General features: G+C 35.8%; 1 protein-coding gene across 5 annotated transcripts in view; it reads left to right on the top strand.

The window, feature by feature from the left end:
* Positions 1-13,367, top strand: part of LMBRD2 (LMBR1 domain containing 2) — a 34,881-nt gene extending 21,514 nt beyond the window's left edge. For all 5 annotated transcript variants that reach the window (XM_071731777.1, XM_071731774.1, XM_071731775.1 and 2 more), the window contains 4 exons: positions 565-611; positions 4,659-4,761; positions 5,826-5,955; positions 7,777-13,367. In XM_071731777.1, the coding sequence (XP_071587878.1) occupies positions 565-611; positions 4,659-4,761; positions 5,826-5,955; positions 7,777-7,837 (341 nt within the window). In that variant the 3' untranslated portion in view covers positions 7,838-13,367. The remainder of the gene's footprint in view (positions 1-564; positions 612-4,658; positions 4,762-5,825; positions 5,956-7,776) is intronic.
* Positions 13,368-13,677: the final 310 nt, after the last annotated feature.

The raw sequence follows: 13,677 nt of genomic DNA, 5'->3' as shown, positions 1-13,677 counted from the left end.
TTTCATTCCTCTCTCATAGTTTAAAAACATAGATTTATAAAGTTATTTATATAGTTATCATAGTTAAAACATAGATTTGCTTAGAGCACTACTATTTCTTTTTTAAAAGAAAGGAATCTCTTTCATTCCCTTTGAAAAGGAGTACTGTTTCTGTGGTATTTTGAAGTTACACTTGCAGCTTAATAGCAGAGAAGGACACAAACTATTTGGGTCATACTTTGGGCATGACAGAATTTCAGCAAGATTTTTATTCAGTAATGCTCATATTTCTTCTTAATGTCATACTTTTTCCAGCTCTTTGTAAAAGGTTGGTGGTTTTTGGTTTTTGTTGTTGTTGGGTTGTTGGGGTTTTTTTGCTTTGTCTACTGGCATCCAAATGTTATGGATATCTTGGCCCAAGAGACCATAATGATAGACAAACCAATCTGTCTTTTGGTTTTATTTAATTGTATGAGCCATCTATTTAAATAAGAATCTTTTCTAGTTAACTTTGTATTTTCATTGTTTGTTTAAAAGATTATGATTTTTCTTATATGAAGCTTAAACAATATTTTTTTTTAATAGAGAAAAGGAAGCGACAAAGGCAGGAAGAAGGTGAAAACAGAAGAAGGGTATGAGATTGTTTTAGTTAATTATAATATTAATATACTACATATCTCTGAATGAACTACATATCTGAAATTGCTACTTCATTCAACATGACCTGTTAAAAAAAATAACTAATTATGAATCTTGCAGAATAATATTGTCTGGGGAGAAAAAATAATTTGCATCTTAATTTTAAAGAATAAGGGGGTGATTGTGGTCATGTTACTTGAAAATTTTGCTTACTCACTGTGCTGTGAGAATGTTGTATGCAAATAGGTGTAAAGAGCAATAGAAAGTGTCTTGATTGCCAGTATGCAGAGTAATCTGAAATGTCTTATTATCAGTTTCTTATGTTGAAAGTGCTCCTTGTGAAATAACTACACTTGCATTGTCAACTCACCCATTGCTTTGTTTGCTCATTGTAAAGTAATTGTCACAGATTTTTTTTTTTTTTCAGAGGAGATGTTATGGACAAGATTTACTGGTGGAGTCAGAGCAAATAAGTTTTGCTACTGATTAACAAAAACAGGCGACAGCTGTGGTGGGAGGAAAATTGTGTTAACTAGAAATAGTTTTGATATATTTTGAAAGAGTAGAGAAATGCTGGACCAAGAGACAATTCATAATTTTAATGTGTCCACATCAGGAGGGAATTACCTTTAAGACAGAATTAATACTGTTGCCACTAATTAATAAGTAGAATGTTAGATTCAGATTGTACTTCAAGTACATACTAAATTGGAAGATGTGTGAAGGACATCTGAGTAAATAATAATTCAGCTTCATTTTAACTAATAGCTTCAGTTTTTCATTAATTTGTAACACTTGGAATTTAGTATAGAAAGTCACAAAGAGATAAATTGGAAGAATGCATGCAAAAAATTACTTCTCTAGAGGAGGGGAAAAATACTTTGTGCAGGAAGGCAAGATAATACTAGGACTAAAATCTCTAGGTTTTTCAAGATCAAGGGTACTTCAGTTATGGATTATAGCCATTACTGCACAGATGTCCTGATGTTTTCGCCCCCGTCTTGTAATTTTGGAACTTGAAGTTATTGTGAAATCAGGCAGTAGCAAATGAGTGATGTATTTAGTATACACTGAAACGATCCCCAGGGCTCAGTGCTGAGGCCACTCTTGTGGTCATCATCTTTACTGATGATTTGGATTAGGTGATAGTGCACCCTTGGTAAATTTGCAGACGACACTAAGTTGGGTGGAAGTGTTGATCTGCCCAAGGATAGACAGGCTCTGCAGAAGGACCTGGATAGGCTGGATTCATGGACCATGGCCAGCTGCATGAGTTTCAATAAAGCCAAATGCTGAGTCCTGCACTTCGGCCACAATAACCCACAGCAGTGCTACAGGCTTGGAGAGGTGTGGCTGGATGCTGCCAGGCAGAAAAGGACCGTGTGGTGCTGGTTGACACCTGGCTGAACATGAGCCAGCACTGTGCCCAGGTGGCCAAGAAGTCCAACTCCATTGTTGCCTGCATCAGAAACAGTGTGTCCAGCAGGACCAGGGAGGTGATCCTGCCCCAAACTCTGCCTTAGTGAGGCTGTACCTTGAGTACTGTGTGCAGTTTTGGGCACCACAGTGTAAGAAGGTTATGGAGGTACTGAAGGGGGTGCAGAGAAGAGCAACTAAGCTGATCAGCGGTCTGGAGAACAGGTCTTAAGAGGATAGGCTGTGGGAACTGGGGCTGTTCAGCTTAAAGAGGAGGTTGAGGGAAGACCTCATTGCTCTCTACAGCTACCTCAAAGGAGGTGGTAGTGAGGCAGACACTGGCCTCTTCTCTCTTGTGACCAGTGAGAGGACAAGAGGAAATGGGTTAAAGCTCCACCAGGGGAGGTTCAGGTTAGATATTAGGAAAAACTTCTTTCCAGAAAGAGTGGTGAAGCATTGTAACAGGTTGCCCAGGGAGGTCGTAGGAGCACCATCCCTAGAGGTGTTCAAAAGACAGGTAGATAAGAGCTACAGTGGATGGTTTAGTGGTTAGGGGTTGTTGTGGTTAGGACAGTTGGACTTGATGATCTTAGAGGTCTTTTCCAACCTTGATTATTCTGTGATTCTGTGATCTGACATTAAGCAATGCTTTTAGTTCAACATTAAACTCAACTTCAGCTGTTACTTGGTTTTGGATTTGCTAAATTCTGTAGCATGTTCATTCTTGAAACTTTAGGGGCTTTTGAGAGCATTAGCTTTTACTGGATCATGATTAAATGCTTGATTCTTCTGCAGTTTAGATCTGTAACATGCCATAAATTAGCACAGTATTTCCATTTATCCCAGTACATAATCTGGAATCTACTAATGAATCTGAAACATCTTGAAGTTATTGGAACAATTAGAAGAGTTTCTATTGAAAGATGAAGTTGTGTCCCAACAACAGTATAAGACATTTTATTTTTAAATACTTTCCTATGAAAATTTTTCTGTCTCAAAACTACCTGAAAGGAATTCCTGTGTGACTTAATTTACGTGGTCCTGCCTTGGCAGGGGGGTTGGACTCTATGATCTTTTGAGGTCCCTTTCAACGCCTAGCGTTCAGTTATTCTGTGTAGTCAGATGGGTATTGGCCTCTTTACCCCAATAAATATTAATAGGACTAGAGGAAATCTCTTGAAGTTGCACCAGGGGAGGTTTAGACAACGTATTAGGAAGAATTTCTCTATTGAAAGAGTAGTCAGGGTCTGGAACAGGCTGCCCAGGGTGGTGGTGGATTCACCATCCTTGGAGATGTTAAGAAAACATGTAGATGTGACACCTCAGCACATTCTCTAGTGGGCATGGTGGGGTTTTTTTGGGTTGAGGGTTGCACTCTGTCATCTTATGACTTTTCAAAACATAGCAGAAACACTAGAGAACAACATGCCTAGTATTGCCTGTCCAAATGGGTTTTGTGATATCTATGTCTGATTATTTTACCATTGTACCACTAGGTGGAAGTATAGGAAAATAAATATAGGAAAATAAAAAAAAAGCAATGTTCATGTTATAGCTTGAAGTAGTTGAGTGAACTGCAAGACTTTTTTCATAGGAGCAGGTAAACTGGTTTAGTCAACAATTATATCTTGAGTTTAAAGTGAAAAAAAAATCTTCCTGTATCAAGATACTGAACAGGAACAACAAATTTTAATAGTATGATATGATTGGTCATGTCACAGTTTAACACTGGCCCAGCAATTAAACTGAATAACAGATGCTCTCTGTGAATCCCCCTACCCTCCCTGATAAAGAAAAGAGAGAGAATAAGGGAGAGAGACTTATGGATTGGAAAATAAACTACACAGCTTTAATGAAACAGTAATAATAAAAAAGGAAAAAAATTACTAAGTATATACAAATATACAGGAAAATTGATACCATGTTCCTCCCCTCTTACCCCCAGTAGTTCTCATGTCACCACCGAGGCTGCAGGGCAGCCCTGGGAAAGTCCAGGCTGGACTCCTGGGGTCAGCAGCAGCTGGGAGCTGGAGGCAGGAACACACAGATTCAGGCTGGCACGGATCAGGACCACAGGCAGACAAATGGACAGAATCCTTCCAGGATGCTGAAGCAAACAGGGACAGGAGATGAAGGGGAAACACAGAGGGGTTTGACCCTCATGATCCCTCAAATTTATACTGAGTATGATGTGTATGGGATGGAATACTCTGGTCAATTTTGGCCATCTATCTTTTCTGTTCTTCCCCAAAGGAGGGCTGCAGGTGTGACCTCTTTACTCCTTTTCTCCTTTTGGAGGGCAAAATGTTCCTCAGAGCTGAGCAGTGTCCTTGGCTCTGCATACCAGTCTCTAGCTGTAACTATAAACATTGAGTGTTATCAGCCCGCAGAAGCAGACACTGTCTGAGAAACTTACTGTTAATTTCAGCAAGTGCAGCTGCTTCCAAGAGACTTAGTTGAGAGCAAAAGTACAAGATAGAAAATCGCCTTTATACTGGTCCAAACTAGGACAGGCCATTTAGCTATAAATTGTGGGTCTGGAGTATTTCTTGATCCTAAGTATGATTTTGCTGTGTTGCTCTTTTCCTCACAGCTTGTGTTTCAATTTTTTGCCTTTTTTCCAGGAGTGGAAGGAGCGTTATGGAAATAGAGATGATTCCACTAGAAACAGAGTTGTCCACACAGACCAAAAAGAATCCAGCTTCTCAGAGACACATGCCAATAGGAGTAAGTTTAGTGGGGTTTTGAGGAAGTTTGCATTGGGTTGGTTTATAATATCTGGTGTTAAAAGTGTACGGCACTGGCAGTACAATTAACTTCAAATAGATTCCTTTTTGTCTTAGATAATATGCTGATATATTACCTTCTGTAGCACAGTGCCATCTTGCCAATTAAAGACATCTAAAAGAGTCATGTGTTTCTTCTCTTGTTCAACACTTCAAGTAGTTGAGGTTGGAGATTTTGACTGCTCTCAATTGCTTGATCCGTGTCTGGGAGACACAGAATGATTGAAATAGAGTAGAAGTTGTCAGCAGAAAGGATTTTTTTTAGGATATGTCTTGAGGTTGAGAGTTTTAAATCTTAAAATTTATCTCTTCTAGTTGCACATGAACCCCCTGACTGGAATAATGGAATAATCACATCAAAGTCCAACAAATGCAAAGCAAATAACATATCACACAAGTATACATGATAATTTAAAAATATCTTTTTTTTGTTGTCGTGGGTGCACTATACTTACAAAAAGTTGATCTGTCACAATGTCAATGTTTTTTATGTATTTTATATCCTCTTGTAAACTAACAAGTGAGAATTGAAACTGAAAAGAAGGCAAAAGTGACAGGAGATAAGCTTTGTGACAAGTCTCGTAGATTTTCTCATCCTCTTTACAAGTTGGAAATCCATATTTTCTGTGGTAGACTAACTGAAATTGTATTAAATTATATTTTAATGTTAAGCATATGAATAAATGCCATTCCAACATTAAAAAAAGCCTTAAGTACTAGCTTAGTAAAGGTGAAAGAGTGAATTGCAAACCAACTAGACTTCCTCAATTCACGAGATTGCCTCTTCAAAAAAATCCAAACCAACAACAAAAAAAAGCTCCAGCTCTCTTAATGAAAGTGGGAAGTTGGGAAGATGAGTGGATGATTGATTTCAAAGTAAAGTTTGCATATAGCAAATTATAGCATTAGCAAATTATTATTATGGTCTTTTAAGTTTGATGTCTTCACATACTCCAAGGTGTTCATAGAGCAAATGAGTGTCTTTCCTTCTTTTCACATATTCAGCACTATCAAAATATACCCGATCAAATGGTAGGACTGAAAGAGACAGAATAGAACTCCTCCAGGATGCAGAACCTTTGGATTTTAACGCAGACTCAATTAATGATGATCCTCTGGAGTCGGATTCAGGAAGGTGAGGAATCATCTGTGTTTTGTACAATCAAAAGATACTAATATCTGCTGTCTTCTGACCTATGACAGCTGTATCAGATTGTTTCATAGTGATTGTTTTGTAAAAAAATATCTATCATCTCACCTAGCTCCTTTCCTTTCTTCTTTCTCCTCCATTATTTGGGAATTGCTTTAAAACCAATTGAAACCTGGAGGATTTTCAGTTTTTTAGAAGTGTCTGAGTAATATTTGAGTTTAGCATAATTTTGTATATTGGTGTAATCTGACAAATGCTGCATATAAAACCAGAAAACTGGAAAATTACCTGGATATGTACAGTATAAGGTTTCAAGACTTCAGAAGCCTCACTTTATTTCCCTTTATAAGAACAATCAGCAAGGGATGCAAGGAAGAAAACTGTACCAGCAATTGTAGGAGTATGCCTGGGGATCAGATTTTGGAACGACTGAAGTAAATAAAAACCTGAACTGCAGTGTATTTCTGTCTATAATAGAGAATTCTATGTGTCTGTGGGTGTTATTGCAACACCAAATTCAATTCCCTTAGTCATGAAATGGAGTATCTTACATAACTGTTAAGCTCTTATTATATTTAAGAAGCAAGTGATACATTTTTGGGTACTCTTTTTTTATCTAGGTAGTTATGATGTAGAACCATTTAATGATAAATAAATTTAAATTTCATTGTAAGAATTTGCAGCTAGAACTAGCCTACCCAATCCAGTAAAATGTTATAAATGGTTTCAGTCGGCTTTAACATCAACAAATAAATGCCACTTCAAAACATGCAAATAATGCTGTTAAAAGACACTACCAGGTTTTACAGATTGATTCAACCATATTATTTTTCTTTATTAACAACTAACTTGCCTAGTCTGGTGTCACCACATTTCCAGAGTTGGTTTGTTTTAAGCACAAGACTTAAAAGAGGATGAGCCTTGCTGTTTTGTCAGCTGTTGATTTCTATACAGTATGAAAGATATAACAACCTACAAAAATAGGACTATGCATATGTAATTCTGTTGGACAAAATATTTTTCAAGTACAGTATCTGAAGTCCCTTATGTACATGGTAGAGTGGAAGTTCTGAACTTTTTATTTTAAAGGAAAAGTTGGAGATAAGTTAGCTTTCTCCTGGGTAGTAAATCAAGAAAAATTACATATGAAATTTCAGGTACCTTAAAAATAGTGTTTGTGACATTGATTTTAAAATTATAGCTCCAGCAGTAATTACAGCATTCTAGGATGGTAAGAGCACTAGGGACGTAGGTTCTGGCTTTGTGTCTTTCAGGTTTTGCTGCATACAGTAGAGAGAAGTACACTGTGCTTGCATTGGAACTTATTTGTGCTTCTAAAATGCTCTTAAAATATATTTGACCTACAATTTGCAAAATTTTTTCCCCTACTAATGATGCAGCCACTGGCTTTCATTATCTTTGGTAGTACATTTCTCCTAGGAATACCCATTGAGATTTTCTGTTAATCAGTACTTTTGGGTACTGTTTTGTTTTGTTACCAAAAAAACCCCAAAAAAACAAACAAAAAAAAAACAAACGTTCAACAAGAGCTTCTTTCCTTTGTGTCAGAAAATAAAATTATTTAAGAGTCCCAGTGTTCATATCACTGTATTCTTGGTAACGTGAGGTTTGATTTAATGACTGTCCATTGCAACAAATTCTCATGGAAACTTCAGAACTTCAGATTCTGTAGTTCATTGAGTAACAATGAGTGTTAAGGAGTAGCAGTCCAGTGAGACTTACATGATTTTATGAGTCTGTTTTTCTGTTATGTGATACTTTTCATACTTAAAATTCATTCCGCAGGTACCAGTCTGGTGGAAGATACCTGTCAATGTCTCGAAGCAAAATATTTGATGATGTCTAAACTCTTCAAAGCTGAAGGAAATTCAATGGAGATGTATTTCCTACTCACTGCTTGAAAAATACTGTATGTATAGTATATCACTGAACCAGAAAAGACATTCGAAAAAAAAAGAAAATGAAGGAACAACTTTGGAAATGCATCTCTAGGATAACTTCACTAGTTATGACAAGAATATGCTTATTCTGTTGTAGATATTGTTGTGCATCAGTGTGGGCTTTTGTGTCATGACCAAAAGGAGTCACCTATTAATTAAGTTAATAGAGAGTAAATTTCATAAATATACCTGGGGCTCAACTTGAACTATAACACTGTAAGTTTTAAGAAGGGGATATTTTGGAAGGAATTTTTTTGTATTTTAGCAGATGCTGTGAGAGCATCTTAATGCATCCAAAGTGCAGTTATATCAATTAGTATACTAAACACTTTCTATAGTTTTTCTATTTGTACTTTATGCCTAGTCCAAAACCTACTGAATTAAAATAAGGCTTCTTTTGGCTTCAGTAGTCTTTAAATGAGATCATATATAAGCTTAAAGTTGGAATGGCAGACAGTTTTTCATAAAATCATAAAATACAAGTTCCAGTATTTATAGGGTGGATACAGAGAAGATGGAGATCTCCTTTTTACAAGGAGTTACATGGAAAAGATGAGGAGTCATGAGGTACAAGTTATTTCTGGAGAGATTCTACCTGAACAAAAGAGGAAAAAAATTCACAGTGAAAACAGTCATCCATTGGAATAATCTTCCCAGGCAAGTGGTAGATTCCTCAACATGGGGCATTTTTAAGAACTGGCTGGACAGGGTGCTGGGCCATCTTGTCTTACATGGTGATTTTGCCAAGAAAAGTTGGACCAGGTGATCCTTGAGGTCCTTTGCAGCCTGGTATTCTGTGATTCTATGAAGTACGTTGGCATAAATTTGGAGCAAGTAATATTGGTCAAGAGAGGCTATATTATTTTTTTTTCCAACGTTGTATGCAGATAAATGATTTTAGCATGTGTAAATAGTTGAAATTAATATGGAATAGATTTTCACTGTTGTATGTGCAATAGCAAGATTACATTATCAAAGATACAGTGTCTGCTTAAGATTTTTGCAATTTTAACAGGTGAAAATCTTGGCACACTAATGTTTTTGTAACTGTAAAAGAAATATAATGTGAAAATTGAGCTAAATGCTGAAACATTATCATTTTCACAAACCTCAGGCACGGCTTCAAATTGTAGAGTATTTCTTTAAAAGAAGGGAAATGCGTAGCATGACTAGGTAATGGTAAACACTTTTAATATCCCAAATGTCCTGACTGCATTATGTATTGTTTTTAAGGTGCCTGTATTTTGCAGTAAGTTGTTGCAAAACAAATAACGCTTATTCATTTGAATGCCACTCAGAAATGCCAATTATTAACAGTGTAAAAAAGCTTCACATTAATTTCATTGGTGTAGATAAATTTTTAAACTGTAGTTAGTGGAATGAATCTTCAAATGTAATCATAAGCTAGAGGATGTGGTCAAACTCATGGTGTCTTTGAAAATTTGATTAATTTAAAATGTTGCTTTGTTGCAGTTTGTCTTAAGTCTTTGCCACTTGGAAGTTTCCTTACGTGCTTTTTAAAAAATTATGTTGACAATGGAAAGAGAACATGTTTTTGTCATAAATTATTTATCATGATTAATAAACAGATATCCCTTAAAAGCAACTAGGAACTAGTAATTCTGAAAAGTAACTTTTCATGAATGAGATGTTACACTAATTTTTTTAAATAGTCTTTGTTTTCTGAAGTAATTGTTAATGGGGATCTAACTACCTCCTGTGATTTAGTACATCATGTGTTCTAACAGTAGTGGTATTTGTAAAATATTGATCTGCCTGTTATAAACACTGAACTATGAAGGAGCAAAAATACTCTATTGGTATAGATACAATTATGTCAATAAATTGACAGACATAAAATAATCGTCAGTTCTGCTCTTAGGTGAATACACTTGACAACAGCATGCCCACATGCTCATGCAATTTCCAGGTTACCTGTAAGGAGGCACTGTTTTGTTCTTGGTTTTTTTTAGGTTGTGTATTTCATGTATTGTAAGAGCTTAATCAGAATCTTATGACTGTATCAGAGAATCAAAGTTGAGAAAAATCAGGCTTTTCATTCAAATTTTTTTAGCAACTTTATGTTAGGACCTTTTTATTTCAGATCTTGGAAGTGCTATCCTAAATTCAGCCTTACATTAAAGGGGTTGTACATGTTCTTGGTCATCCATCTTCTTAGATGATTTGATATTTCTATTTTTAAAATTTCAATCTAATTGCCCAAAAGCTCATATGTAAAAATCTTCAAGTTCTTTGGTTTAACTTCTGAAATGTCACTACAAAGGGATCTAATTAAGTGCTAATGCAAAAAAAATATAGATGGAACATTATTTTTTTTTTTTTTCAGAATACTTGTGGACTATCCTGACCTGGTTGGTATCAAGCCTTTTTGGGGCCTGGTTTTTCCCCTACCAGGATTCAACTGAGTGGTTGCAAACAGAATACTTAGTGGAAACTTGTGATCAGGATTTTGAGAGAAAAGCTAACTAGTCCCTAGTGTAAGCCCTCTGTGCAGTTTTCACAGGGATACAATAATTTGGGGAGTTGACAGTATAAATTAATGGCAGTGCAATTTCAGTTGTTAACATAGAAATTATGAGCATACTGAGGTGGGAATCCATTGACCTTTTTTCAGTGTTGCAATGGAGTAATGGAGTAACCAAGGATTGCATTTTGAAAACACGAGAATCTTTCCAGAGTTCTCTGGGCTGTTCTTGGAGATCCTTGGTGTTATGTGCTTCCTGCATGCTGGATGTTTAAGTAAGAAGTTGGTAAGCGAGGTCAGGTTTCATTCATGGTGTTCATTGCTGACCAATAGTTACTTTTGCTTTAATTTTGTGCAGTTTGTTGGCCAGTTAAATTGTGTTTTGAAAAACAAGTATGAGTTCTTATTAGTAATAATCTGGAATACTTTCAATGAATAAATAATACAACTATCAAAGAACACGGTGGAAATAAGGAACATGCCTGCTCAGCATTTGCTGTCTACTTGACCTAATCTAATTTGGTTATGGCTAGTAGAGCTGCATGCCTAAGTCTTTACACCACTCCAGAGAGGCTGTAGATGCCTCATCCCTGAAAACATTCAAGGTCAGGCTGGATGGTGCTCTGGGCAACTAATCCTGTTGAAGATGTCCCTGGTTGCTGCAGGGGGGTTGGACTGGATGACCTTTAATGGTGACTTCCAACCCAAACCATTCTGTCATTCTGTCATGATTCCCAACCAGATTGTGGTAGATCTTGGGGAGTTCTTTGCTATTATATTTCTAGTATAGAGATATACTGTATCTCTACTCCTAACAGTACCACACCTAGAGAAAAGGTTAAAACTGGCTTTGATATGTTTAAGTAGTGAATGCACTGTCAGCTGATGGTGTTCTTACATCACATTTGATGCTCCAGAGTAGGTGATTTAAAATACAACTAACTGCCTTGAAAACTGTGCTTTTGGGAACTGAATGTTGGTGTGTTTAATCTGTCTGTATATGGTCATGTCTGTTTGCAATTAAAGAATGCCAATAATGAATTTCTTTATTATTTCACTTCCTGAATTACTGAGCAGTTAGGATATAGCTCCATTTTGTAGTAGTTTTTGCAGCTGCTTCTTCATTTGCGAACACCAAAAAAACACCAAATCATCAAAGAACTTGCCCAAGCTAAGTACAAATGTTTGAGTATCTTCATGTCAAGGATTAAAACTAGTGAATAGGTTCCATGCAAGTTGCAATGAACTTCGAAACGCAGGATGAAAACAGTAGTGACCTTAATACTGTGTCAGTGTTAGATTTCTTAAAAAGTGATGATAGCAGAAAGTTCTAGTTAAACAACAACTACTAGATTTTTAGTTCTGTTTGGTTTTTTTTTTCCAGGCATTTAAGTTGACACATATTCTGATATCTCTATTGAGAAATGAATCATCCACTTAGGAAAGGCATCTCTTTGTAGTGAAATGAGGGAGTCTTATGAGAGAAGGTAAAGGATATGGCACTTCTAGTCTTTGCTAGTACTGACACTTTGGAAAAACTAGGATATGTTTTACAATTTAGGCATGATAATGTGTTAGGAAACAAAAAACTTTATACTATTGTAATTTACACTGCTGGAAAAAATGGTATATAGTCTGCCTTTATTTTGCAAGCACTTGTAAGATAGTCATTAACAGTATTAATGGGAATGGCAGAAAGCTGCTGTTTTTTCAATATTCTTGATATTTTAAAACATAATCACTAAAGTGATTTTTACATATGAAGTATTTAAAAGTGATCAGTCTGATTTTCTGTAAGTATAATTTGTATTTTGTTAAATTTATCTTGTAATATTGTAAATACTATGAGGAAATTGCAGTATTTTGTCCCAATTTTCATTATTACTGTAATTGTTTGCAATCTGAGAGGCATTTACAATACCAAATAGAGGTAGCATTATGAAAGAAAATTTTTTGGGGGGGCTTCTTAAAGAAATCTGACCTATTCATCAGAGAGACACTTGCATCTTAATTATTAACCAAAACACTAGTCAGGGTATATATTGTCTCCTGGCTTTTAATTTTTCTTTAAAATTCAGAAAACATGTTTTTCAGAGCAACTTATTTGTGAATCTTGTAAACTTTCTGACACTTTTATATTCCTTTTCTCTAATGGGTTCTGCAGGAGTACACACTGCTTTGTGTCAGTTTTCTACTACTAGCTGTGCCTCTAACTAAGTAGTCTAGTCTGAAGCTGAGACACTCCTACACCATTTGATTATGTTAACAGAAACTTAACATTCCTAGCAAAAAAGCACCTTGAACTAGATCCCTTTCTGATACATTAATTGCTATCACTATGCTGCATTGTATTTCGTATCTTCTGTTTCACTCATATGTTCTGCCCTGTTAGGTTTATTCTTCGTTTCTGTTAAAAATGCACTGGAATGTATTTCTCAGCATGATTTTGTGTGCATGTGTATGTTTCAGCTGTAATTGGCAGGCAATAATAATATGCAACTTCAGTTATTTCTTCAGGATAATGTTGTTATATTTGTCTTATTCCTGTAGATTGCAGTAGTATCAGAGTGATAGCTTACCTATCACTGTAGGAATTAATTATTTGCTATAGAAATAAGTTGTATTTCTATAGACGTATCTGAAAGACAAGGGAATTTATTTGTACGCATAGGATTAGTAATAGAACTTCATTCTCCAGTGTATATCAAGATAAGCTGTAGGAGTGCTGCTTATGGATAGACTCTTCTTTTGCCTTATGATACAAGTATGTGTGAATAATACCTTGTTTTGAAATTCACTGAGAAACTATCTGTAGAACACTCCGTAGTGTTCTATATTACTGTTGTATTTGGTATATTTTTGAAATGTGTGTTAGAATATCTAGTAAAAAAATTAAGTTGGCATGAAATAAATAATTTCTGCAATAAATTTTCACTGGTGTATTTCAGATACTCATGCTAGTCTGAAGTGGTTTTTGAATATTTAGAGGAAATTTAGAGAACATTTTGAGAAATTTGACCTATTTCTTTTTTCCATATAGAAATTAAGTTTGGTTTAGATTACAATCCAGCCTTGCTTTGGTCATCTATTTTTATCTTCTTTAAATCAAGTTAAAAAGGCAAATAGAGAGGAGGCTTGCATACCTAGGTGTGTCATTGTCAGAGTGTGAGGATGAGACTTGGATCCACACTTTGGACCGGTACCTTTACTGACAGGTCACACCAGGTACGGAAGCATGAGCAGATTCTGTGACTGCAGGGA

This window comes from Heliangelus exortis, chromosome Z (assembly GCF_036169615.1).
Source record: "Heliangelus exortis chromosome Z, bHelExo1.hap1, whole genome shotgun sequence".
Classification (NCBI taxonomy): domain Eukaryota; kingdom Metazoa; phylum Chordata; class Aves; order Apodiformes; family Trochilidae; genus Heliangelus; species Heliangelus exortis.
This window is presented reverse-complemented; position numbering and strand designations above follow the sequence as displayed.